The sequence below is a fragment of the Urocitellus parryii genome, chromosome 11, assembly GCF_045843805.1.
Source record: "Urocitellus parryii isolate mUroPar1 chromosome 11, mUroPar1.hap1, whole genome shotgun sequence".
NCBI lineage: Eukaryota > Metazoa > Chordata > Mammalia > Rodentia > Sciuridae > Urocitellus > Urocitellus parryii.
Window position 1 is genome coordinate 13,348,562 of NC_135541.1, and position 24,744 is coordinate 13,373,305.

General features: G+C 56.1%; 1 protein-coding gene across 9 annotated transcripts in view; it reads right to left on the minus strand.

Moving 5' to 3' along the window:
• The window catches only part of Hspg2 (heparan sulfate proteoglycan 2), an 89,439-nt gene extending 75,262 nt beyond the window's left edge, over positions 1-14,177 (minus strand). For all 9 annotated transcript variants that reach the window (XM_077803628.1, XM_026403570.2, XM_026403573.2 and 6 more), the window contains exon 1: positions 14,063-14,177. In XM_077803628.1, coding sequence (XP_077659754.1) covers positions 14,063-14,125 — 63 coding nt within the window. In that variant the 5' untranslated portion in view covers positions 14,126-14,177. The remainder of the gene's footprint in view (positions 1-14,062) is intronic.
• Between the last annotated feature and the right edge of the window lie 10,567 nt (positions 14,178-24,744).

Consider the following 24,744-nt stretch of genomic DNA (forward strand, 5'->3'; position numbering starts at 1 on the left):
AGACCCTGAGGCCCAGCCAAGTGCAAACAGCACGCTTGGCGCCCAGATACAGGCGCGTTGGAGCGGGCAGGCTGCCCGCTGCCCCGTCACAACAAACCATCATCTCTGCCCTGCCCAGGGGCCCAGGTGGAGGGCTACAGCCGGGGGCTGGGGATGCCAGGGAGGCCTCTCTCCCTCCCGACGAGGAATGGGCAGTGGGACTCTGTCAGAGCTGGACAGGGACCATGCAGGCACCAGCAGCGGAGCGGGGATGCACATGGACCAGGCTGAGGGAAGTGGGAGGGAAAATAAGGGGGACTGGCGGGAGCCAGGTATGGGTATTTTAACATCTGTGGTGACATCAGGCAGGGGGAGACAGAGAAGAGCCAGGTGCTAGGCAGGAAGCAGGGTGGCCACCGTGGGGGGTCCCAGAGACTGGACAGCGTCCAGTAAGAAGCCCCATCAGGTCCCGTGGGGGCACACCGAACTTGACACACGGAACCCTGGGCCCAGACAGAAACGTCCTCCCTGCAATCAGGAAGCCACTGGCCACAGGTGACACTCAGGACTCACAAAGCGAGAAGTGACTTTCTACAATGTTTTACGTGATCTTATTTCATTGCGTTTCACGTTGAAACAGTCACACGGGACCAGCGGCGGGTCCTGGACCACGTCGGTCACGCCATCACGGACCCCCAGGCCCAGCCTGCAGGTGCCACTGCCTCCGGCTACAGAGGAGGGGACAGGCCCGCCTGAGGCCACATGGCTGCCCAGCCAAAGAGGACACTGGCACCAGGCCTGGCCCCTGCACTGCGCTCCCCACCCGGGTCATTGTCAACGCTGTTAAAGGAAGCCTTTCGTGTGTGGTGACAAGGCCACCCGTCAATCAAGACCTCAAGCCTGTCAGCTGCCTGGGTTATCACGCCGGCCAGAAGGTGACGGGCCATTTATAAAGGCCTTTGATTTTTTTTTTTTTTTTTTTTTTTGGTCATGAACGGGCAGAACAATGACGGAATAATCCCAGTTGGTTAGGAAGCCAAGTCGTTGCCAACACCCAGAATCTTCAATGGCAAGGACGCTGGGCTGGGCCCTCCCCACCTTGTCACCCCCACACCACGCGGGCCTAAGAACTGGACAACACCTGCACAGGGAACACAGGGTCGCCGGCAGCCTCTGGGCCTTCATGGATGCTGTTCCTGCCTCTGGATGCTGTGCCTCCACTCCTGCTGGGTCTGCTCCCAGCCCCCAAGGCCACCTCCCTGAGACCTCCCACCAAGACACCTTCTTCCACAGCTAAAGACCTTCACTCCCACTTTAAAGCACTAGAGATTCAGTCCCAATTATAGTCATTTGGGTTGATGTCTCTCCCCTCCCACAGGAACCATCGGGGACAGTCCCCAGGTGGTTTTTATTTACCTTATTAATGGACACATCTAACCTTCAAATACTGCCCAAGGCCCAGCAGCCTGTGGATCATAAACAAGGATTTACTAAATCAAACTGAATTATAATCCTGGCTTACAAGTTTGGGGACTCAATTTCTTATGGCTCCGCTCCAAGCCCCCGGGATCCCAGTAAGCAAGTCCTTCCCTGCTGTGGATCTGGAATTGCACCTCCGTAGAAGGGGGCCAATAATAGCCCCTGCCCTCTTGGGACATCATTGGTACTTACTATATTTATTTAACAGACACCTGTCAGATCCTAAGTCACCTTCCTAACAGCCCCAGGAGACAGGCTGCACCATTATAGCAACTTTCCCGTTTGCAGAGGATGTTACAATTAAGTGGATCAAAGAGAGAACGTAAGTCAAGAGCTTAGCGCTGTGTGTGTGGATCACTTGAGGTCCTAAGTAAACTGCGGTCGGTTCTGTTTTTTCCTGTGTAATCAAAGGTCTGCAGAACTGGGGCAAAGTTAGGAGCTTCCCCAGAGTCGGACACAGAGTAGCTATTTCTCATCAACTCAGTTCCAGTCCCCCAGCCATGGAAGGGGACAGGCCAGGGCACTGCTCCTCTCCCCCACTGGGACCTGTGGGGCAGGGCGGTGTCTACACCGCAGGCCACGCCAGCTGAGGGCCCCTCTCCTCGCCATCACCTGGAGGGAAGACTGTCCAGCTCTGCTGGGCAGGAATGGAGGGGCCTGAAGAAGTCGCTAGGGCAGCTGTTACCTGCCAGGGCCTGCAACACCCCGTCCCGCCAGCATGTGAACACCTGTGCTTCCGACACCCCTCCCAGGGTCAGGCGAGGATGACAGTAATCGGTGGTTTTCAGGATGAACTCTGACTGCGGAGGCCAGTCCCTCCAAGGGGACTGGAACCGCCGCTCACTGCTGTTGACAGGGAGGTCCAGTGGCCTGCCCGAGCGAGCGCAGAAGGCTAGAAAGCAGCAGGACGAGGCAGAAGCAGCAGGACGCAAGGCCAAGGCTGCCCATCCGCGCTGCCCATGCATCACGCCACCCCAAGCCCCACCCACCTGGAGCAGCAGCCACCATGGAGCTGGGGACACAGTCCCAGCCCTGCCCTCCACCAGGCCCCTCGCCAAGACAGCCAAAAAGAGGTCTGGGGGGCTGGGGCTGGGGCTCAGGGGCAGAGCACTCGCCTGGCATGCGTGAGGCCCTGGGTTCGATCCTCAGCACCACATAAAAATCAATAAATGAAATAAAGGTATGGTGTCCACCTACAATTAAAAAAATAAAAATAAAAAAGAGGTTTGGGGCCACCACGCCTGCTCCCCAGCACCGGCTTCCAGCGCCTTCTCTCCATCACCTTATAAAGTGGCCCGAGCGGCTCTTCTCCAAGCTGCAGTTTCATTTCACGGGGCCTGAAGTGCCCATCTCTCCCACAGCCTCCCAGCGGCTTCACACATTCCTTGTGGAGCAACATTACCTAATTTAACCATCGCCCTGCTCTCCAGGGCTCTCAAAATAGCAGTTGCCAGTGGGGGAAATGCCCTAATGCTATCAAAATAAATAGTCCTCCTCCTCCTCCCCGCTCTGGGCCTGCACCAGCCTCAGGACCCAGCCTAGGAGGAACCTAGGCCCAAAGGACAGAGGTGGGCCAGCTGCAAGAACCCTGGGACTCGCTGGGCTGTCGTCCAACGTCGCAGCAGCTCCGTGTCCTCTCCACACACATCCCTGGGCTCTGCCCCCAAATCCCCCTGGGCCATTGTTACCCAAGACTGGATTCAACTTTCACTTTCTCCTAATAGCTAAAACTGTAACAGTAATATGATAATAATCGCCGCCATTCTCTGGGTATTAATTATGGGCTAAACGCTTCCTATACCTCGGCTAGCTGGAGCCGCCAGGTGGAGATTAGCTTCCAGGCTTGCTGATAAGGAAGCAGGTGCTCAAAAAGGCAGAGCGACTTGCCCAAGGTCACACAGCCCAGAACAGGCAGAATTGGGGTGGAAAGCCAAGCCCTGCAGCCCCAAAGCCCTGACCACCACATGCCTTCCGCTGGGGCTCATCCAAGGAGTGAGGCTGGAGAGGAGAGCGGGGCACTCGGTGCTGCCAGGGGCCTGCTGCCTGGTGTGTGGGTCTAGAGTCTGTTCACAGGCTGACGTCGAACCACAGGGGCCTGGTGGATCCCAGTTCTTATCTCACTTCGACCCAGTGGGCCCCAGAGCACAAGCTGCCTGTCACCCTGGGATCCAAGCCCTGCTGCCCCAGCTCATGTGCGCAGAGCAGGCTGCCACATTAAAGCAGGGAACACCCAGGCTGCTGACATACCTGGGGTGCAACCAGTGGTTAAGGAGCTGGGAGGGCAGGCTCTCCCACTGCCCAGGGTAATCATTAGCCAGGGCGGAGCCAGGGTGGAGAGCAGGGCCCAGCAGGGCCCAGGCAGCAGCACCCCCAGGGCCAGCTCCTCCCCACCCAATGCATCCTGGGGCCATTGGGCAGCCACACAGCTGGGCTGGTGAGCTAGAGGGGAAGGCTGTGCCACTGCGGCAGCTGGCCCAGCAGGGTCCTAGAGGGCATTACAAAGTGTGTGGCCGTCCCTCACAGGCTTCCTGCCTTGCTCCTACTGCTGTTATGAAGGTCTCATGGTGAAAGGCTGCATGGCTGCACGGACCAGGGCTTGAGGCCTTCCCAAAGCAGGGGGGGAGGCACACAAAACTGAGGCCCCTGAGCTGCCTAGGGACAGAAGAAAGAAAGGGGAAATCACAAAGTTCCTGTTATTTATAGATGTCTGCTCTGGCTACAGGTTATTTATACGGATCTCTACTCTTTACCAAAAGCCATTTTCCACCTGACAGATGAGGCTGAGAGAGGTTAACCCACCAGCCTAAGGTCACACAGCACTAAGTGATAGAGCTATAGGAGGACACAGCCCTGTGCTTTCGATGATATTGTCCCAAAGTACAACCTGCAGAATTAAATGGAGCAGAATAAACCGGAGGCAAAGTCGCATAAAGGAGCCTCTAGGCTGTATGAAGCCCTCCCATTCCCTAGCCAGAGTCCTGGTCTTCCTAAAACCCAAAAGTGTCGAGAGAACTGGGGAGGGCCCGGGAGAGGGGCGTGTTAGAAAGGGTGTCTCCCAAAGGTGGCTCCTGGGGCTCCTAGCAACTGTCAGGGCAAGAAGTGGGCCTTCTGGGAGACTGCAGGGGGAGAGGGTAGGAGGGGCCGGTGGGAGGCCAGGGAGCCCCTGGGAGAGGGGCAGGAGGAAGGAGCCCTTCCCATCCCGGGTTCCCACCCAGAGAATTCCCCTCAGCTGCTCAGGTGAAACCCAGGTGAGGCCCAGGCAGGCTGAGAGCTTTGATCTTATCACACATTCCTGCCCCTGCAGCAGTCCCTGTCCCCTCTCCCCCACCCCACCAGCCAGGTGGGAACCAGGCCCACTTAACCCTTTCCTCCCTGTCCTCAAGTCAAATCCAGGCTGCAGGCAAATCTGCCCTCAGAGCTCTCCTGAGACTGCCCTCCTCCTGCTCCGACCCCGTGGGTCTTCTCTGCCCCTTCTTCCCACTGCCAGGGAGAGGACCTTCAGGACCTACAATAATAAATTGGAGCTGAGACGTCACAGAGAATTCCTGGGCTGGCCCTGGATCACCTGTCTGAGGACCCTGTGGCTCCTGGTGTAGAGGTCCCTGGCTAAAAGGACACTGGTGATGCCCCTGAATGTTCACTCCTCTGGTACTCAAGGGGCCCAGAGGAGGACCCCAGGTGGGCAGATCACTGTAGGACACACGCTCGAGTCAGACAGGCTTCAAAGAGGTCTACGGGCACAGGGAATGGCCCCCCTCATCTGTTTCAGGTCTTGGCACCGGTGGGACAGTGGTATCAGCAGAGGATGTGGCCTGGGGATATAGCGTGGACCCTTCCAGGTGGCTATGCCAGGCCCCACAGAGTAGACCACCACCAAGTTCTCCTGGGGAACTTCAAGTTCCTTTCCTGGGACGTGGCCAGAAGAGCAAGACCTGGCCCATTTTTTTTTTTAAGAGAGAGAGAGAGAGAGAGAAGAAGAAGAAAGAGAGAGAGAGAATTTCTTTAATATTTATTTTTCAGTTTTCGGTGGACACAACATCTTTATTTTATGTGTGCTGAGGATCGAACCCAGCGCCCCGCACCTGCCAGGCGGGCGCGTTATCGCTTGAGCCACATCCCCAGCCCCTGGCCCATTTTTTTTAAGTAGGAAAAGGCCCAGGAAAGAGGGCCTAGGAAGGCCCAGGCCTTGACCTCTTGCCTACTGGGCTGGCCAGGTACAGGGTGGGGGAGCTGGATGGATGTCACCTCTGCTATCTTGGGGACTTCCTCTCATTCTTTCCCCAGTTTTAACGACCCCAGCAGGAGGCCCGCCTGCGCAGCCAACAATGCAGACAACAGGACAACAGGAGCCCAGGGACCAGGGAGAGATTCCTGGACCCCTGCCCATGACTTCCTCCTGGCCCTTTAGGCCCACTTCCTCCAGAAAGTCTTTCCAGATCACTCAGCCAAACGGATCTGTGCCTTCCCTGATGATCTGCACCCTGTGGGCTGAGTCATGCTGGGTTCCCAAGTCTGGTCTCTCCAGCCAGACCCACAGCTTCCAGCTGCAGGGAGACCTGGGGGCCTGCCTCAGGCTCCTTCCAGCCCACCTTCCTCTGCAGGTGGCTCTGGGGTCTGGGGCTAGTCACTACCCTCTGAGCCACTTCTCTCCTGGAACTGGAAGTATAAGCTCAGCCCCCAAGGGTTGTTGTCAATGCAGAGAAAACCCTCGGCCCACCATCAGCACACAGTAGGTCCTCAGGCAGTGCCAGCAAAAAAGCCAACAAATGAATGGGCAGGTGGAGAGATGGACGCATTCTTCTGCCTCTCCCTGTTCAGGTGACAGTTTGGGACTTGTCCATAGATTCTACAGACTCCCAGCTGGTCCTCTGGTCCTTGTATGTCACCAAGGCCCCAGTACTGAGTGGGGGAAGTGGAGACTAGAGATGATTTGCACGAGGGAAGAGCCCCAGGCCGGGCTGGCCCAGAGCGGGTGGCAGTTTTGATGAAGAGGAGGCGCAAGTGCTCACTCAACACGGGTCGATGGCCCAGGTGACCAAGGTCACTCAGGAGGAGACCCTGCATGTCCCTGGGCAGAGAAGGGACTGGCCTGTGCTCAGGAAATTCCCAGGTCCCTGTTCCTCCAGCCCAAGGGTCACAGGAAGGCAAAAGGCAAGGCAGGGAGACTGCTGAAGTGACAGGGGCCACTGGGGCTGGGATTTATGAGGCCAGAATTTCGACCCATCCAGCCCCGGAGCGATCCAAGAAGAGGCATGATCCCAGTTCCCAGCTATGTGAACACTGGGAACGCCAAACAAGGAGAGCGTGAGTCAGCGGGAGGAGGGGCTGGACCCGCGGGGAGGTGGGGGCAGGGGCCGAGGTGGGCTGGGAAGGGGCCAGAGGCAGCTGGGAATCCCTGCCCCACCCCAGGAGGAGCATCTGTGGGGTCACCCGAGGCCACCCTGAAGTCCCAGCTGCCTCCCCTTCCCACCAACTGGGACTGGAGAAAGTTAAAACTGGAGGCACCTGGACGTGACCCACCAAGAGGGCCAGAGAGGCGGCTCCCCAACAGCCAGAGCCCAAAGCTCAGGGTGGGTGGGCAAGGCTGCCTGGTCCTGGCGCGTCCCTCCTTGTCCCTAGTCCTGCTGCTTCTCTGAGAGCCGCGCAGCCCACCGACCCCGGCAAAGGAGGGCCACCTCTGGCTTGCCCAGAGATCCCTGGGCAACGTCCTACAGCCTCCAGCCTGGGCCTGAGGGAGGACAGGGCTGGGAAGGGGTCCTAGGACGCCCCTGGGCCACTCCCCTCCAGTTGCATGAACATCCTTTCTGCACCCAGGGGAGCACTTGGCCACACCTCCTGCCGCTCACAGCCCACCAACTGCACACATCTGGGCTAGGGACAGTGCGCCTGCAGACTCCAGCCTTTCCCAGGCCACACCCTGGGGTGTGCCCCCCTCCTTCCCCCTCCAGGAAGGAGCCATCAGGGTGGAGGGGTGGACTCTGTCCTGCAGCTGTGGCCTCAGTGGGGGAAGGGGGCAGTGACGGACCAGAGGCAGTCGCATGCATCCGGGACTCTGAGCTATGAAAGCAAGGCAGCAGGAGGGGACAGTCCCTCCACAAGGCCATTCATTCAGCAAGCCTGGGGCAGGGCACGGGCCAGCAAGAAGGAAGGTGTGCCCTGCGGGCTCTGGAAACCCTAAATCAAATACCAGGCTGGCCCTGCCCTCAGCAGGAACAAGACTAGTACAGCCACCAGCAGCTACGGTGCACCTACCGCATTCCAGGCGTAGCCACCTGGCCACCTCAAAGCCACCAAGAGATAGGCACTGAGACACCTATTTCACAACTGATCTGAGGCTCAGAAAGGTAAAGCAACTTGATCAAAGTCACACAGCCAGCCAGGGCGGAGCCAAGGGTGGAAGGCGGGGTCCTCTAGCCCCGCCCACTCCACTGAGTCACTCAAGGGAAATACCTGCGAGTCCAACAAGGACACAGAAGAAGAAAGCTGGCACCATGGGCATCCCAGCTCGCCCGCATCCCCTGGGACCCAGTAGAGAGCGTGACTGGGACGGTCGCTCCCCTGAGTCCAGGGCCACAGGAAGCCCCTCCCCACCTTCGGGCCAGGAGCCGTCAAATTTCTTGAGGACACTGACTTCCTCACTGGACCATCAGTCACCTGCTTAGCGCTGGGAAAGTGACAGGCACAGAACTTGTGGCGCTTCCCATTAAATGCACAAATATATAAGCCAGGGGCTCGGGCCGCGGGCTCTGCAAAGGCCACTCGACAGGAACCCCTTCCTCTCCTACCCCCAGGTCCATGCAGAGGCCCAGGTGGAGAAGGCCAGGGGCCGACAGCCCCACCCGCACGGTCCTCCACCACTCGCCCTCCTCCGGCTCCCCCGAGCCTGCTCCCCAGAGCTGTCCCTGGTGTCCCCGGTGGTCACGCCTGGGAGGAAATGCAAGGGAGGGCGATGTGGGGTCCCCTCCTCCCATCCCACCCTTCACCCACCGGCACCCACTCCTGTCAGCCCTGCCTTCAAGATATACTCAGGGTCAACACCTCCCCGCATCTCCACTGCCGGGTACCAGCCCCAGCGGTCTCTTTCCTGGCTTAGGGCCGCCTTGCCTTTGCCCTTGACCCCTCCACACAGCAACCGGGGCGATCCTGTTAAACACCAGAGTTCTCGACAAGTTCTCATCTCACTGGGAAGCAAATCCTAGGCCTGGCTGTGCCAATCTACCCCCACCCCAACCCTGCACCAACACCATGTGCTCCCTGTCTCTCATTCAGCCCATGACAATAGGCCTCCCTGCTTTTCCACAAATATGCCAAGCCCGGTCCCACCCCTGGGCCTTTGCACTGGCTGTCCACTCTGCCTGGAATGCCCTTTCCTAGATACCCTCAGGCTCCCATCCTCACTTCCCTCAGATCTCTATGGGGCTTTTCCTGACCCTGCTACCCCACCCCACCTCCTTACCCTCCTCTTCCCTGCTTTATTTTTCCTTCCAAGCACTTATGGCACCTGACAGATTTACTGTCAGTCTTCTTGCCCTAGCCACAATGCAAGTCACACAGGAGAAGGGAATCTGACTCTTTTGTTCCCCGCTATAAACTCAACATCCAGAACAGGGTCAGATGCGGAGACGATTCTCCACCAATGCTTATTAAGTGAATTTAAAGGCTAATGCACACCTACAGGGGACTTTGGTTTACAGAATATTTAGTGACGTACGTCACTGGTTCATTCATTCATTCAACGCACATCGCAAGTGGGGTGCCAGACACCTCCCCAAAGCCACAGCAACAGGGTGCCCTCCTCTGCACCCCAGGGAAGTGCTCTGGTAGGAAGCTGAGAGCTGGTCCCAAGGACATGTCAGGATGCCCCAGGGATGCCGTGAGGTCTCTGCAGCGCTGTCCACGCACAGGAGCAGCATGGGCAGGGGAGTGTGGTGGCGGAGACTTGAAGGCCCCACATTCCCAGGCCTCAAAGAGCCACCTTGTTCTCAAGGCTTTCATGACGGTGCCCCCAGCACAGCCACCTCCGGCCGCCACGAGCCACTCCCCTCTCAAGGCGGCTATTGACATGGCCCCGACGCCACCAGGCTGGGCAGCGGGCTGGCGGCTCCCCGCGAAGCGAGTTCCACACATACTTCTGGGTTTCCGTCAGCCGGCTCTGGGCACTGGGGCAATTGGCCCCGGCCAGGCCCTGGGAGCAGGAGGGGGTGGAGGGCCCAGGAGGCCAAGGCCTGGGCTGGGGCAACATTCCAGCAAGGCCAGGACCCTCGCCCAGCCTCCCCCTTCCTGGCAGAAGCAGGAGCAGAAGGGAGAAGGCCGGTGGGCGCCTCGGACCCTTGGGGATCTGTTGGGGAGCCGGACACTCCCCACTCCTCTTCTAGCAGGACCTCTCAGGGCTGGCACTGAACTGGGGAGGGGGCAACGGGTCAGGGCTGGAAGGCTCCCTTATACCCCGGTGGTCCGAGGCCACAACCCACAGGTCTAGCCCCCAGGCACCTCTCACTGATTACTCCAGATCTCGCCACATCTGGGCAGCCCCTCCTGCCCTCTGCCCTGAGACTCACCCCAAAGTCAGGCAGTTCTGAAGCCTCTAAAGATCCGCCTAAACCCCCAGGAAACAGCCCAGGCAACCAGGGAGGGCTCCATGCAGAGCGTCCTGAGGTTGTTCTGCTCCCGCCAGCACGGGCATCCCCAGGAGGCCCCACGGACACCCAGGCACAGCCCTCCTGAGCCCCTGTGCCCACCATTCCTTTTCTGAACTAGGCTTTGTGCTACCCGGGGCCAGAGTTCTTGGTTACATCAACATCAGTGACAAGTTTTATCACCATCTCCTGACTGTGGCTGCCGGCAGATGGGACAGCAGATAGGGTCCAGAGAACTTCGTCTGCCTTCCCAACTTGGCTCCTGCCAGCTACAGTGGCACATGCATGTGATTCCAGCTACTCGGGGATGTTGAGGCAGGAGAACTGCAAGTGCAAGGCCAGCCTTGGCGACTTTGCAAGACCCTGTCTCAAAATACAAAGGAGCTCTGTGGTAGAGCACCCCTGGGTTGAATTCCCAATACTGCAAAAAGAAAAAAAAAATACTTGCCTGAGTGTGTGGTACACAGTCACCCGGCAAGTTCTCTAATCTCTCTGAGCCTCCATTTCCTCTGCTCAGAGGTTGGGGACCACACGAGGAGCTGTGGTTTCAGACACTGGACAAGTACCTCCACTGAGCACTGACTACCTGTCAGGCGCTAAAGATGCGATGGTGAATAAAAACAGGTGAGGTCCTTCCCTGCCTAACATGGACAGAGGAGACAGGTAATGAAGTGGGCAAATACATGCATGTCAGATGAAAAGAGAAATAAAACTGTAGGGCCGGGGACACAGGTCGGCGTAGAGAACACGATTGGCATGTGGGTTTGCTCCCGAGGACCAAACAAGAAAGAGAAATCAGAACAATGAACAGAGCAGCCAGGACCTGAAGGAACCAGGCAGGTCCTGAGGCTTCAGGGACAACTGTTCCAGGCAGAGGAACAGCAGACGCAAAGGCGCTGACGTAGGAGTGAGCTTAGCATGCTCAGAAACAAAGACTGGGGTCGCTGGCCAGGGCGAGAGGGGAACGCTGGCAGCAGGAGAAGCCGAGACAGAGTCTGGAGGCCACATCTCCCTCCCAGGCCTCGTGGGCTGGATGAAGTCAGGGGCTTGGATCTGATTCCCAGCAACAAGAGACAGTGGGAAGCAGGGATCGACGGAGCGACAGAGGTAATGTGAGGATTCGCAGACAAACCAAGCGTCCAACAGACAGTGTGCCCTGGATAAGTGGGAACCATCCACAGCTCTTGTCGTCATCTGGCCTGGGGGCCCACGACCTCCGTGCTCACAGTCTTCGGAGTCTGAATCCAGTCACCTTCTGCCACCCTCCTTCACCATCTCCAGGCAGGGCCCCAGGCCCGCGGATCCCAACTTGCCTGCACTCAGCCTGGGAACAGGCCCGGGCCAAGCCAGGCGGGGCCAGGGCTCCTCAGACACAGGGCGCTCAGCCTGAGAGCTGAGAGTGGGGGGCATCTCTGCGAATGGACCTGCAGCTTCCCTCTGGAATCCCCCAGGCACTTTACTGTGCAGCCCTTGCAAGTCTGGGGCAGGGGGTCAAGCCAGCCAGCTTGTGGAGGGGAGGGCTGAGGTTCTGCCAGGAAGGGGCGGCTCCCCCACCCCCACCCCACTCTAGCCAGCAGCCTCCCCTGTGAGGAAATGCAGCGGAGGCAGGAAGCAGGTATCTCAGCTAACTTCCCTCCTCAGCCCTGGAAAACACCCTGATCACCACGGCCCCCTCAAGTCTCCGGGCTCCTGCAGCACTGGCCCCAAGAAAGGAAGGGCCAAGGCCCCCCAAAAGAAGAAAAGGGTCAGGAGGCCAGGACAGGCCCTGAGCCGCCCAGGCCCCGCCCCCATTCCCAGCACCCTCTCCACCCCTCAGAACTGAAATTACTCCCACATTTAATCACAGACCACTGTTCCCGTGGTCCTGTCTCCTGCCCCAGTGAGGCCAGAGCGCCCTGCAGCCCAGCTTACCCTGCTCCGTGTCCTACCTCCCCACTTGCTCCTGCCTTGTGACTCTGAACCCAAGGGCAGAAGAGATCAAGAGCAGCAGGCAAGGAGGAGCCCAAGGCTTTGAGGAACCTGCTCTTTTAAGACTCACAGCAAACTTCTCCCTCACATTTAACAGATGTGAAAACTAAAGGTCAGATCACGCAGCTGGCCAACAGCAAGGCTGGTATTCGAACCTGGGCCTGGAAGATTCCTGAGGCCGAGCTCCTTCCAGCCCCCACCATCAACCTGGGTGGGACGGTACAGACCTCCACGTGGCTGTATGCAAGTCCCAATTATAAATGGCCCACTGTCTCTGAGTTCCAGGAAGGCACAGACAGGGACCAACCTGGCTCCCTCTGGCCACCGCAGCCCCCTACCATGTGCCTGGGTATTGGGACACAGTAGGTGCTTGGCAAATATCCGCCCTGTGAATGAACCCCTGGATTCCCAGTGACTGTCATGGCACGTTGCTCAATGAAGATCTGTTGAATGAACAAGTGAATGAGATGATGGGCGGGAGGCCGGGAACTTCTGTGGAATTCCTCAGGCGCACAGCAAACAGCTCCACCCACCATTCCTGCCTTTGTACACCCCAAGCGTGCAGGAGCCCCTTGCAGGGGCAGAGGTGGGAGAAGGTCAGGAGAGACTGTTGGCTGGGAAGACACTCCAGGTCTGGATGGGTGCCTTGGGAAGGTAAAGGCAGTGTAGGGAGCTAGCTGCAAGTTCAGGCCAACCGGGAGCACCTAGAGGACGCCACTGGATGTGCTGGGTGACAAGCCAAGACAGAAGACAGAGGCTGCAGGGCTGGGGAAAGCAGGAGAGGTGCTGGGTGGGTGGGCAGAAGTGTTGGGGGGTCAGGTCTGGAAAGAGGTTTAACAAGTGACTCAGGAAGGCAAGGCGAGGGAGCCAGCAAGGCAAGGAAAGGGAATCAGTCACTGGGCAAACACTGGCCCCGGTTGGAAAAGTCACTCTCCTGGCTCTGAGAACAGGAGGCAGGGATAGGGACTGTCTAGGAGCACCTCAGAGGGGTGGGGGTAGCTCTGTGGCTCAACACAGCAGGCCCAGATGTGCCCCCACCCACTTCTACCACCAGCTCCCGGCCACCGACCCCGCCCAGCCCTCCTGGAGTTCACTCAGGTCCTCTGGGCCTCTCCTGGCCAAGTGCCTCCTAGGCCTCAGGATTCCTGACTGGACCTGAGGATTCTCTTCCTCCACATGGATCCATCCATCTAAGCTCAGAGCAGGGGACTGGGCTGTCAGAGCAATCGGGCCCTGGACCTGGCCTATGGGGAAGGGGCAAGCTGAGGAAACTCGGATGCCATGGGGGCCCACCCCTAACAGGCCCTGCACCACGCACACCCACATTTGTTCCACCCCTGCGGACAGACACCCTGCTGTTACACATTTTGAGGCCAGGCAGTTGCTTTACCCAGGCAGGGCTGGCCTCAGAGAGGTTAACAGCTCACTTGAGATCACACAGTTACTCAGTGAAGGGCAGGGATTGATCCAGCTCCTCATGGAGTCAGCCTCATGACTCCAGAGTCCTGGGTGTTCCACACAAGCCTTAGATTTGTTCCAAAAGTTCTTTACTGGTGCCTGCCTGGTTACATGCTACCCACGGGGACAGGCAGCGTAGTAAAGTTTCAGCAGCGAGGACTGACAGGGTCCCATCACCGCGCGTCCCTCTGCCAAGTTGGCGCAAAAAGGGGCACCCTCATCCTGCCAAGTTCCCACCCCGCTGGAAGTTTCTCCTCCTGGTCCCCAGGAATGGCAGGCTGGGCCATGCCCAGCGTGACTCTGAACCTCGGCAAAGTGGCCGCGAAACCCAGGAATTCCACGCGGGCCGACCCCGCCCCCGGACCCACGCTGCGTCCCCGGGTGTCCCCTGGGGTGGCCCCACGCCGAGGGGTGGCGCCGATCAGTGCCGGCCCGGGGTCCTCGGCGGGCGCCGCGGTCCCGGGCCAGAGTCCCGGCCGCGCAGCCTCGAGGGCCCCCGCCAAGTTGGCGGGCGCTCCCGGGTCCCCGCCCCGCACACTCACCGCGAGCAGCCGCCCGTGCAGCAGCAGCGCCAGAAGCAGCGCGCCCGCCGCCCGCCGCCCCATGGCCCGGCCTCGCTCGCTGGCTCGCTCGGCGCCGCCCGCAGCAGCCGCTCGCTGTCCTGCGAGTCCTCGGGACAGCGCGCCCGCTCCCGCCGCCCCCGCCCCGCCCCGCCCCCCGGCCGTCCGCCCCGCCCCCGCGCCGCCAGGCCCCGCCCCGGCCCGGCGCCAGGCCACGCCCCCGGCCCGCCCCCGGCTGCGGGCTGGGCTCGCCTGAGTGGGCCGCGCAGCAGGCCGGGCCTTTGTCTGGCCCCCAGCCGCCCGCGGCCCCGCCGGCTCCCGGCCAAACTCGGCCTGGAGTGTGGTATGGGACGGCGCTGGGGCCTCCGCCGGCCGCCCGGCTCCCGAGGCCGCTCCCCGCAGGCGGGCACATCCCGCACGTCGCGGCCGCACGCGGGCGGCGCTCCAGGACCCCGGGATCTGCGTCCCCTGCTCACACGCACGCCGCTTTCACACCCGCGTCGCACGTTCACACCCACTTGGACCCACACGGACACCGCCTCGCTCTGCATTTGTGCACTAACACGCTCACGCGTTCCCCGCGAGCCGTCGAAGCTGCTGCGCCCCGCGCTCACCTACCCACAGTCCTCACTGTTGGCGCTGCAAACTGGCCCGCGGCCCCGCAGGTGCTGCTGCAGAGGCAGGCGACCTGCACACGGCCGCTGGCACTCACGTTCACGTTCACCCAACAAGCCGTGAAGCACATGGATGCATCTGCACACACAGATTCCTCTCACACATTTCACACGCAGGCCCATGTCACTTGTCGCACGCTTACCACCAGCCTGTAGGTGTATTTTTTGGTTGTTTTTTTTTTTTCACTTTCTCACACTAAACACTGCGGTGACTCACAGTGGGCGCTTAATACTGAATTGAATCACCTTCCTATCCTCGCACCATTTTTTCCACAGGAATCACTCACAGACCAAGTTTGATTCACATAAATCACAGCCCAGTGCCAAAGACACCAGCTCACACCCCAGGGCCCAGACACCGAGGACCCAGCCAAAGCCCCCATCGCAGATGCTCGGGCTGTAAATCACCGCGGGTGATCCACCTCTGCCGGCCCCACAGACAGCCCACCACCAGCCAGAGGGCCTGTCCACGGCCTAGCTCAGGCCCCTTCTGCCTGCAACTTTCCAGACAGCACCAGAGTGATGCCTACAGAGAACACGGTGTGTGGGGGCGGGGTGGGGTAGGTGTGGCTTTCAGGAAAACCTTTTGAGTAATGATAGAGGGAGGAGAATAAAAACTGAAGTTTCCATTGTTTCCTATGAGTTGCTAGGTTCCAGAGACTCCTGGCAGGGTTTGCAGCCAGGACTGAGGTGCACTGTGGACAGAAGGAAATGCCCTGTTAAGTGGGTGGCACCAGGCGGGCTCCGGAAGGCATGTTCCCTGTGATAGGGACCTGCAGGCTCCCAGGCATTCTGGGGACTCCCGTCTAGACACTTAGGGGATTGAAAAAAATGGTGGTGTTCTGACACCCATCCCAAATAGATGCCCCATCTCCAAAAAAGGGGGGGCTCTTCTCTGCCTTGTGGGCACATTTCTGTGAGATCAGCTTAGAACTGTGAAGAGCAAAAACCACATCCAGAGTGTTTGGTCAACCCTGGCCCCGGCCCAGACTCGGAGCAGAGCACCGAATAAGGTCTGCCTCTGCTCCAGACCAGAAGATGAGACAGGCAGGGAAGGAATGCCTGATCCTGGCCCTCGGCGGACCCTAATTTGATGGAGAGGGTGAGCCAGACACAGCCCCTCCTCATGTTGTTCTCAGCCTGATGGAGCCCCCTGCCTCCACCGTCCACCTGTCTAATCCTGAGCTCATAGTTCTGCCCCCAAGTCAGTTTCCTCATGTAGAAAGTGAGGATAAGGTTGACTTCTTGGGCTGGGGCTGTAGCTCAGTGGTAGAGCGCTTGCCTAGCATGCAGGAGGCACTGGGTTAAATCCCTAGCACCGCATTAAAAAAAAAAAATGAAATTACCCAGCGGGTCTGGAGGCTGAGACTGGAGGATTGTGAGTTCAAAGCCAGCCTCAGCAGTAGCAAGGTGCTAAAGCAACTCCCTGAGACTCTGTCTCTAAATAAAATAGAGAGAGTGCTTAGGATGTGGCTCAGTAAGTGCCCCTGAGTTCAATCATCCCCGGTACCAAAAAAAACAAAAAACAAAAAACTAAATTAACCAAATAAAGGTATTATGAACATCTACAACTAAAAATATTTTTTAAAAAAGTTTGACTTCTGGGCTGGGGATGTGGCTCAAGCGGTAGCGCGCTCCCCTGGCATGCGTGCGGCCCGGGTTCGATCCTCAGCACCACATACCAACAAAAGATGTTGTGTCCGCCGAGAACTAAAAAAAAAAAAAAATAAAAATATAAAAAAAAAAAGTTTGACATCTTAATGGTCCATTTTAAAATACATGTGTTGTGAGGCTTAAGATGAATTAATTTCTAATTTTAAAAAAGTTTTAGGCACCTAATAGGCAGTATCCATACTTATTATTTCTAGGTGTCTGCCCAACCTGATGAGAGACTGGCAACGCTGCCCTCGGCAGCTCCAGGCTGGTGGCAGCGGAGCAGCCTCTGCCCCCAGTCTGGTGGTGAGATGTGGCCCCCACCCCAGGGATCTCCAGTCTGATGGGCAGTACAGCCTTGTTGGTCTCGGGAACTCCCTGATGGATGAGGAAGGCTTCCAAACTCCACTGACTTCAGCGTTGGCAGGTGGCCAACCTGGTGGCAGGATTTTTCCAGGGCTTCGCCTGTGTGGGAAGGGTCAGCCTCCGTAACAAATCCCATCTCATGAGCTGCCTCCGTGTCTGTTCCCTACCTCAGGCTCTTTAGGTTCCAGAGTTGGCTTCTTGCATGATTCGCTCATGAGCCAAGGGGAAGGGGGAACAAGCAACCCTTTGTAGATGTGTGGTGAAGACCAGCCCAGCGCTGAAAGTCTTACTTCCTAAGAGTGTGGGGAAGAGGTGGGAAAGCTGACCAGGGCCTGGAAGGAGCTGGGCTGACCCAGGGAGAAGGAAGATATGGGCTGTCCACGAGTCTTCCAGAGACCCCGCCCCGAGGATCCTCATCCCCCTGTGTATCCTGCAGCCTGTGTTTCCCACTGAGGGATTTGGCTGGCTTTTATTTTGCAATCTTGGGCATCTTTGGTAAATGCTCTCGGTTGCTGTCTAGGGCCTGTCTCCTCTCAGGACTTAGAAGAGCAGCAGGGGCTGAGCCTCTAGGCTCTGCTGAGCCTCCAGGGCGCACACATGACCACTACTGGATGTGCTTAAAGCTCAGGGTATTTGTCGCACTCTGGGGAATTGAAACAACAAAAGTCTCACAGGGTTCCTTAGTAAGGAGGGACCACAGGAGTTCAGATAAACAACCCGCCTTCAGAGAATTAGGAACTGGGGCCTTTTGGAATCAGCAGCCAGAGTTTGTGGCTCACCTGTCTGTCTGCCACTCCAAAATTCACAGGACCCAGCTTCTCCTGGCTTTCATTCCTACTCCAGCTCTTTTTGTTGCCTCAGGGCTTCTCACTTGTCTTACATTCCTTTGTTCATTCATTCAAGGCTTCAGGGGACAGTTGGGCAGGTTGTTCACTAGACAAAGGTATGCATCCAAACGTGTAAATAGGAGTGGTGTCATGCCTGCTGGGAGGCTATATCTTCCCACAAGGGTACCTTTCGATAATGTGAGCAAAGGCACGGTATGGGCTACCTGTGGCCCTACACTCTCTAGATAATGGAAGTAAACAGCTCCTGCCAGGCGCTGTGGTGCACATCTGTAATCCCAGCAACCCGGGCCAGTCTGAGCACTTAGGGGGGCCCTAAACAATTTAGCGAATTCCTGTCTCAGAAAATAAAAGGACCGGAGATGTAGCTCAGTGGTAAAGCACCCCTGGATTTAATCCCCAGTACAAAAAAAAAAAAAAGTAAACAGCTACCAGCAAAAGGGGTCCCATGCCTGTGGGAGAAAAGCAGATGTTGGCAAAGTAGGTCCTTGGGTTTGTTAGGGAACCAGAAATTGACGTGAAAAAAGACAGTTGGAATCAGGGAGAGGAAACAAGGAGATGGGGCTGGAGGAGAGGAGGACTCGGGTGAGTGTTGGGAGAAGAGGGAAGGAAGGGACCCGCCCATTTCTCCCCCTCCTCCCTTCCCCAGCTGCAGTTCCTTGTCCTATAGAGCTTTTCCCCAACACCCGCCTCCCTTCTCTACTTTCCTGTAGGATTCAGTTCAGACAGGGTTTCTATATTGCTGAGGGTCTTGCCAAATTGCTAAGGCTGGCCTCGAATTGGGATCTTCCTGCCTCAGCCTCCCTAGTTGCTGGGATTACAGGCGTGTGCCACCATGGTTGACCTCTTTCTCAACATTGACAATCTTAGAGAAAACATTAGGCATTTGTTTTTTGGGGATTGGCTTACTTCACTTAGCATTATATTCTCCAACTTCATCCATTTACCTGCAAATGCCGTGATTTCATTCTCTTTCATTGCTGAGTAATATTCTATTGTCTATATATATCACATTTTCTTTTTTCTCTTTTTTTTTTTAGAGAGAGAAAGAGAGAACCTTTAATATTTTATTTTTTAGTTTTGGGTGGACACAACATCTTTGTTTGTATGTGGTGCTGAGGATCGAACCCGGGCCACACGCATGCCAGGTGGGCGCGCTACCGCTTGAGCCACATCCCCAGCCCAGATATCACATTTTCTTTATCCATTCATCTACTGAAGGGCATCTAGTTTGGTCCAATAGTTTCGCTATTGTGTATTGGGCTGCAATAAACATTGATGTGGCTGTGTCCCTGGAGTATGCTGTTTTTAAGTCCTTTGTGTATAGACAGAGGAATCAGATGGCTGGGTCAAATGGTGGTTCCATTCCCAGTTTTCCAAGGAATCTCCATACTGCTTTCCATATTGGCTGCACCATTTTGCAGTCCCACCAGCAGTGTATGAGTGTGCCTTTCCCCCCACACCCTCACTATCACTTAATGTTGTTTGTTTTCATAACAGCTGCCAATTCTGACTGGAGTGAGATGAAATCTTAAGAGTGGTTTTGATCTGCATTTCTCTAGTTGCTAGAGATGCTGAACATTTTTCATATATTTGTTGATGGATTGCATATCACCTTCTGGGAAGTGTCTCTTCCATTACAAGGAGGCTGATGCACAGTGGGGTTGGGAGGGGAAGCGTGGGAAGATTAGATAAACTGTAGATAGGGCAAAGGGGAAGGAGCGGGAGGGAGAGGGCAAGGGGTAAAAAAGACGGAGGAATGAGATGGACATCCGTACCCTAAGTACATGTATGAAGAAGACAGGATGGTGTGGGTACACTTTGTACACAAGCAGCGAGATGAACACTTGTGCTCTACGTGTGTAATGTGAATTGTAAAGCACTCTGCTGTCATGGGTAACAAATTAGAATAAATATATATATATATATATATATATATATATATATATATATATATATATATATATATAAACAGTCCTGACCACCTGGAAGGCGCTCACCAGACAAGGCCTACTGAAGGCAGAGGACATGCGTGTCTCAGTGCCAGTCACATCCCTGGGGAAGAGCAGCACGCCTGGCACAGAGCTGGCACTCGGGTCATTTTCACTTGGCTGAAAGAACAAGTTGGTCCAAGCCTGGCTCCCCGCGTTCCCCTTCTGGGTTGCGCTTGAGGCCAAGATGAGCCCCTTTACTGTTCCGTGGACGTCGACTCATTTGATCCCACCGCAGTCCTGGTGGTAAGCAAGTGTGTATGTTTACTGTCCCCCTTTCCCAGGTGACCACACTGAGGCCCGAGGGTGAGGGGCCTCTGGGGGGGTCATGCAGTCAGTAAGAGGTAGAAGAACCAGGGTTCCCCCCCCCCCCGATTGTAGAACCTACATTCTCAAGCTCAATCCCCGTGTTGACCTTGGTGTCCCCCCCGCCCCCCGGCCGCTTGGGCAGCAGTGTGGGACTTCTGAACGTGGCCCTAGACCTGGCCCCTTCCTGATGTTGTCCCAACGGCTTTCCTACGGAGCTCCTATCCTGAGACCCAGGGCCCCCACACGGCACCTCGCCTTCCCCCCGAAGGGCTCCTTGGAACGGGGGTTCTCTGGTCAAAGGAGTTTGGGAACCCTGCTCTTCTTCCCACACTTGGCCCATCTCAGGGGTCTCTTCTACACGAAGGTGTCTGACCAGGCCTCCAGCGGGATCACCCATCCATGGCTCCCTCCGTGTCTGAGGCCAGGCCCCCAGTGTGGAGGGGAAGCCCTTGAACTTCTCGCAGAACTGGCGTTTCTCCTAACACACTCGGCAGATGCTGCCCCAGAGACTGGATCCTGAGCTGACCATAAATGGTCCTTATAATTTGAACTTGTCACTAGTGCCACCCCACCCCCACCCGGCCCCAGCCAGGCTGGAATTCTGTGGCTCCACCCAGGCCCCCCGCGGTCCTGCCCAGAAGCCCCTGCTCCAGCCGGGAGGAGCTCTGAGCAGGGCTGCAGTTGGAGCTCCAGAACATTCCTCTCTCTCCCTCCCTCCAGGCGGACATGTGCCTTCTACCCCATCAGGGAACTCGGGTGATGTCGCCTCCTGCTTGCCTCACTTAACACGGTTTCCCTAAACCCAGCTCTGGGTCAAGACCAGGGCTAATTAATCAGGGATTCCTGGCCCAGTGCCAGTCTGAGATACGGAGCTCGCCCCCAGTAGGTGTCCATCAGCGGTGTCCCCGAGCGAGCAGTTTGACCCAGTTGACATTCTTCTTTCTCGGCAACTCCTGCCCTGCGTTGCAGAGGGTGACCGCTGGTGACCGGCCACGTCGATTCCCGTTCTCACTGCCCTCGCACTTCATACTTCTAATAATTATTTGGTATTATGTCCTTGACACACCATACTTCATTACCCATCTCCTGCTGGTGGCCACTGGGCTGTTTCCAGGTCTTTGTTATCAACCAGCGGTTGCTGGGCTGGGAACAGTGCGGCATGTGTTTATTTTTGTAGCTCCCTCAGTTTTTGAGGCTGCGGAGGTGGAGAGGCCTCTGCAGGGACACGAGTGGCCCTCCCCCTGGGCCTCTTGACCCCGGGCCCCCTGTTCCTTCCTCCAGCTGCTCTGCCCTTCCTCCTGGGCAGACTTTCCGTCTTTCTCGTGATTTTCTTTACCAGCCCGTGAGCCCTCTGTGCTGTTCCCGCCTGTTGACTTTTGGAGCTGAGAGAAATCCTTTTGGAATGTCCTGTGCCTTCTCCCTCCAAGTTCCCGGCTTTGTTCAATTGTTCAGCAGAAATTCCTGCCCCATCGGGAGGGGCCTAGGAGTGGGTGGAGGAGATTGCCAAAAATGGTGGGACCCGCTCAGCCCAGCACACACTGAGGCTTTTTCGGCTGCTGTGCAGATTTCAACTCAAAAGAAGGCAGTGTGGATGCAGCTTGGGGGGCTGCCCACTCCTAGGTCTCTGCTTCCTCTGTAGAATAAGCAGGACCCGCAACCGTGCAGACCATCAGGGATGGGATGGGTGAGGGATGGAGTGGGCTGAGGCTCAGAGGGAAGGTTGGGGATGGGGTGAGGGTCAGGAGAAGGATGAGTGTGTCTCTTGCACACACAACACCTGGGGTGGTTCAAAAAGCTGGATGGGTGTGGTGATGATGCTCACCTGTGATCCCAGCTACTCAGGAGGCTGAGGCAGGAGGATCATAATTTTGAGGCTTAGCCTCAGCAATTCATTGAGACCTTGTCTCAAAATATAAATAAATAAAAGAATCGGGGGATGTAGCGACAGTGGTCCTGGGTTCTGTCTCCACTGCCACAAAAAAAGCTACCTTTGTTTTTCTAGAATTCTAAAACAGTGATATCAAGTTATCCTTTAGAAAGGGCCACAAGTGGTGGTGGTGGTGATTTTCTTTCTTTTTTAATACATAAAGAAATTTCAATATTATGGCACCGTGCCAAGTGACACGAAATGACTGGGCAGTTGGGCAGTTGGGCCAATGGATCAGGCGATAGAGACCCCCGTGACCTTTAAGTGCTGTCCTGGGTTTACCTGCCTGCTGAGAGCACTGGTATTGAGGAACAATCCAAACCCCAGAGTGAAACACCACCCTTGCTTTGTCTAATTTACTGATCATTTTGGAGGCTAAGATTTACTCCTTTCTCTTGAAATTCATTCAATAAATATTAAGAAACCGCACTTCAGATGGAAAGGGCGTTGACTGCGGGTCAGGCCTTGGCTTGGATCCCAGCTCTGCCGCTTGTGGATGGCAGGGGTTGGGGCCAGATGCCCTCTCCCCAGAGCAAAATGGGCTAATAAGACAGCCTGGGAGGGTGGGGGGGTCGGGAGCCTATGTTTAAGCAGGGCACAGGGTGAGTGCCATGGTGTGCCTCTGCAGACGCCAGAGGACTTTCCTGCCACCTCTGCTCACAGGACACCTAGGCCACCTCTATACACAAGGGACCCCGCAGAGCAGGCTGCCCCATTGTTCCTAGCCAGCGTGCTGCATCCTGTTTACACAGCCCCTGCACATGAGGGAGGACCTGGGGGCCTCTGCCTGGCCACGTGGAGCAGCAGCACTTCTTTAGCTCCCAGGCTTATCTTCTCTGGACTTGGGCTCAGTAAGGATTTGAGAATGAACGGCGAGTACCCTTCCCCCATAGCAGCTTGGGGCCAGGGCAGAGACTGTGTGGTCCCTACTGGGCATGATCCAATGCCCAACCAATGGGTGAATCCCATGGGAGCATCTACTGAGCAGCAGGTCCTAGAAAGGTTGAGCTCTCACCTGTGCCCCTGTGGAGCACCCACTAGTTTCCAGATGTCATGATCTGGGAGGGAGGAGGGACAGGAAAGGGCAGAACTGCGGACTGAAATGGAGAAAATCACGCTGTGTGCGAATATGAATATGCCCCAGTGTGTCCCGCCTTTATGTACATCTACAAAGCACCCACTTAAACAGATAAATGAATAAATAGAAAGAAGACCAGTAGAGAAGAGAAAGGGGAACAGTCAGAGGGAAGAGGGGAGGGAAAAAGGAAATCCTTAGACTGAAATGAAACAAGATATTCCATGCACGTCTGATGATGTCAAAATGAACCCCGCTATTATGTGTAACTGTAATGCACCCATAAAAGCATTAAAAAAAGACATAGTTTCTTGTGATCTTATGATCGATCATTGTTGAGTACCCAGTCTGCATGCAGTCCTCTATAATGACAATGCGGACCCTATTTATCATTTTTTAAAATGAATTATTTTGTCCCCAGAATTGAACCTAGGATGCTTAACTATGGAGCCACATCCCTACCCCCTTTTTATATTTTATGTAGAAGCAAGGTCTCACTGAGTTGCCTAGGGCCTCACTAAGTTGCTGAGGCTGGTCTCGAACTTGCTATCCTCCTATCTCAGCCTCCCAAGCCGATGGGATGGGGGGGGACCACACCTGATCCAACCATATTGTTTAAAGCCACCATGTTCTGTGGACTTTCTCATAATCAGGTATACCTGACCTCTCTGTGCCTGCTCCCTCATCTGTAAAAAAAGGACAATAGTTGTGAGGATTAAATGAGTGAATAGATACAAAGCACTTAAAACAATGCCTGGCACACAGTTAAGAGCTTCGTAAGTGGGGCATTGTTGACATTATTAGTGTTCATTGTCCTATAATCATCCTCAGGATAACAGCAGTTAACATTACTGGGCACCTATTGGATACAAGGCCCTGAGCCAATGTTGATATAAAAAGTGACCTCTATTGAAAGCCAGAAGGGAACTAGATGCTGGTCACCTCAAGAGCAGTGTCCAAGTGCGGAGTCTTACACTCTAAAACTTGGAGAAATAGAACCATTTTGGAAATAAGAAGTGTCTTGGTGGGAGAGTCACAGAGAGTTGGCTCTCATGCCTGGAAGCCAAGCCAACAGACCTGGAGCAGGAAGGAGATGTTTCAAGCAGCCAGAGGGTTTGAGAATCAGGACACTTTAGTGTCCTGAAGTATCTCAAAGTTAGACCATATGGATTTTTTGGGAGGTGGGGGGGATGCAGAGGGTGTATTGGTTATGGAGCCCAAGAGCACTCTGCCACTGGGCTCATCTCCAGTTCTTCTTATTGCTGAGACAGGATCTCATGAAGCTGCCCAAGCCAGCCTTGAGCTCCAGATCCTCCTGCCTCATTCTCCCAAGTTGCTGGGGTCACAGGTGTGTGCCACCATGGTCAGTTCAAAGTGGATTCTAACACTCCATATGAATATTCTCCTTGGGAGTTGAGACTAATAGAGTTCCATCAGACTAAGCTGCAGCCTTTTCCTGGGGAGAAAAGTTAAAGCAGGAGACAGAGGAGGGGTTTGCTCAGTGCTGAGCTTTGGCCCCACAGAAGGATCTCCCTTGCCCTCCAGAGATGGCATAGAAGTGGAGGGGGATTCAATGGACCAGGGGTTCGCTGCCCTCTTCCTTCCTCCTGCCCTGGGGAGATACTCAGGTCTGTCCCCTCCTCTGCTTGGCCATAGGGGCTGGGCCACGGCAGGCCACTGCCTTCAAGCACCAAAGAACCTTGTGGGCCTCCAGGTTCTGCATTATCTCAGGGCCCTTCCACCCTGAGCGGCCGTTGGCCTTCCTGTTGCCAAGGAGACAGAAGGGCTCCTGAGCAGGGCCTGGGTCTGAAGTTAACCACCCAG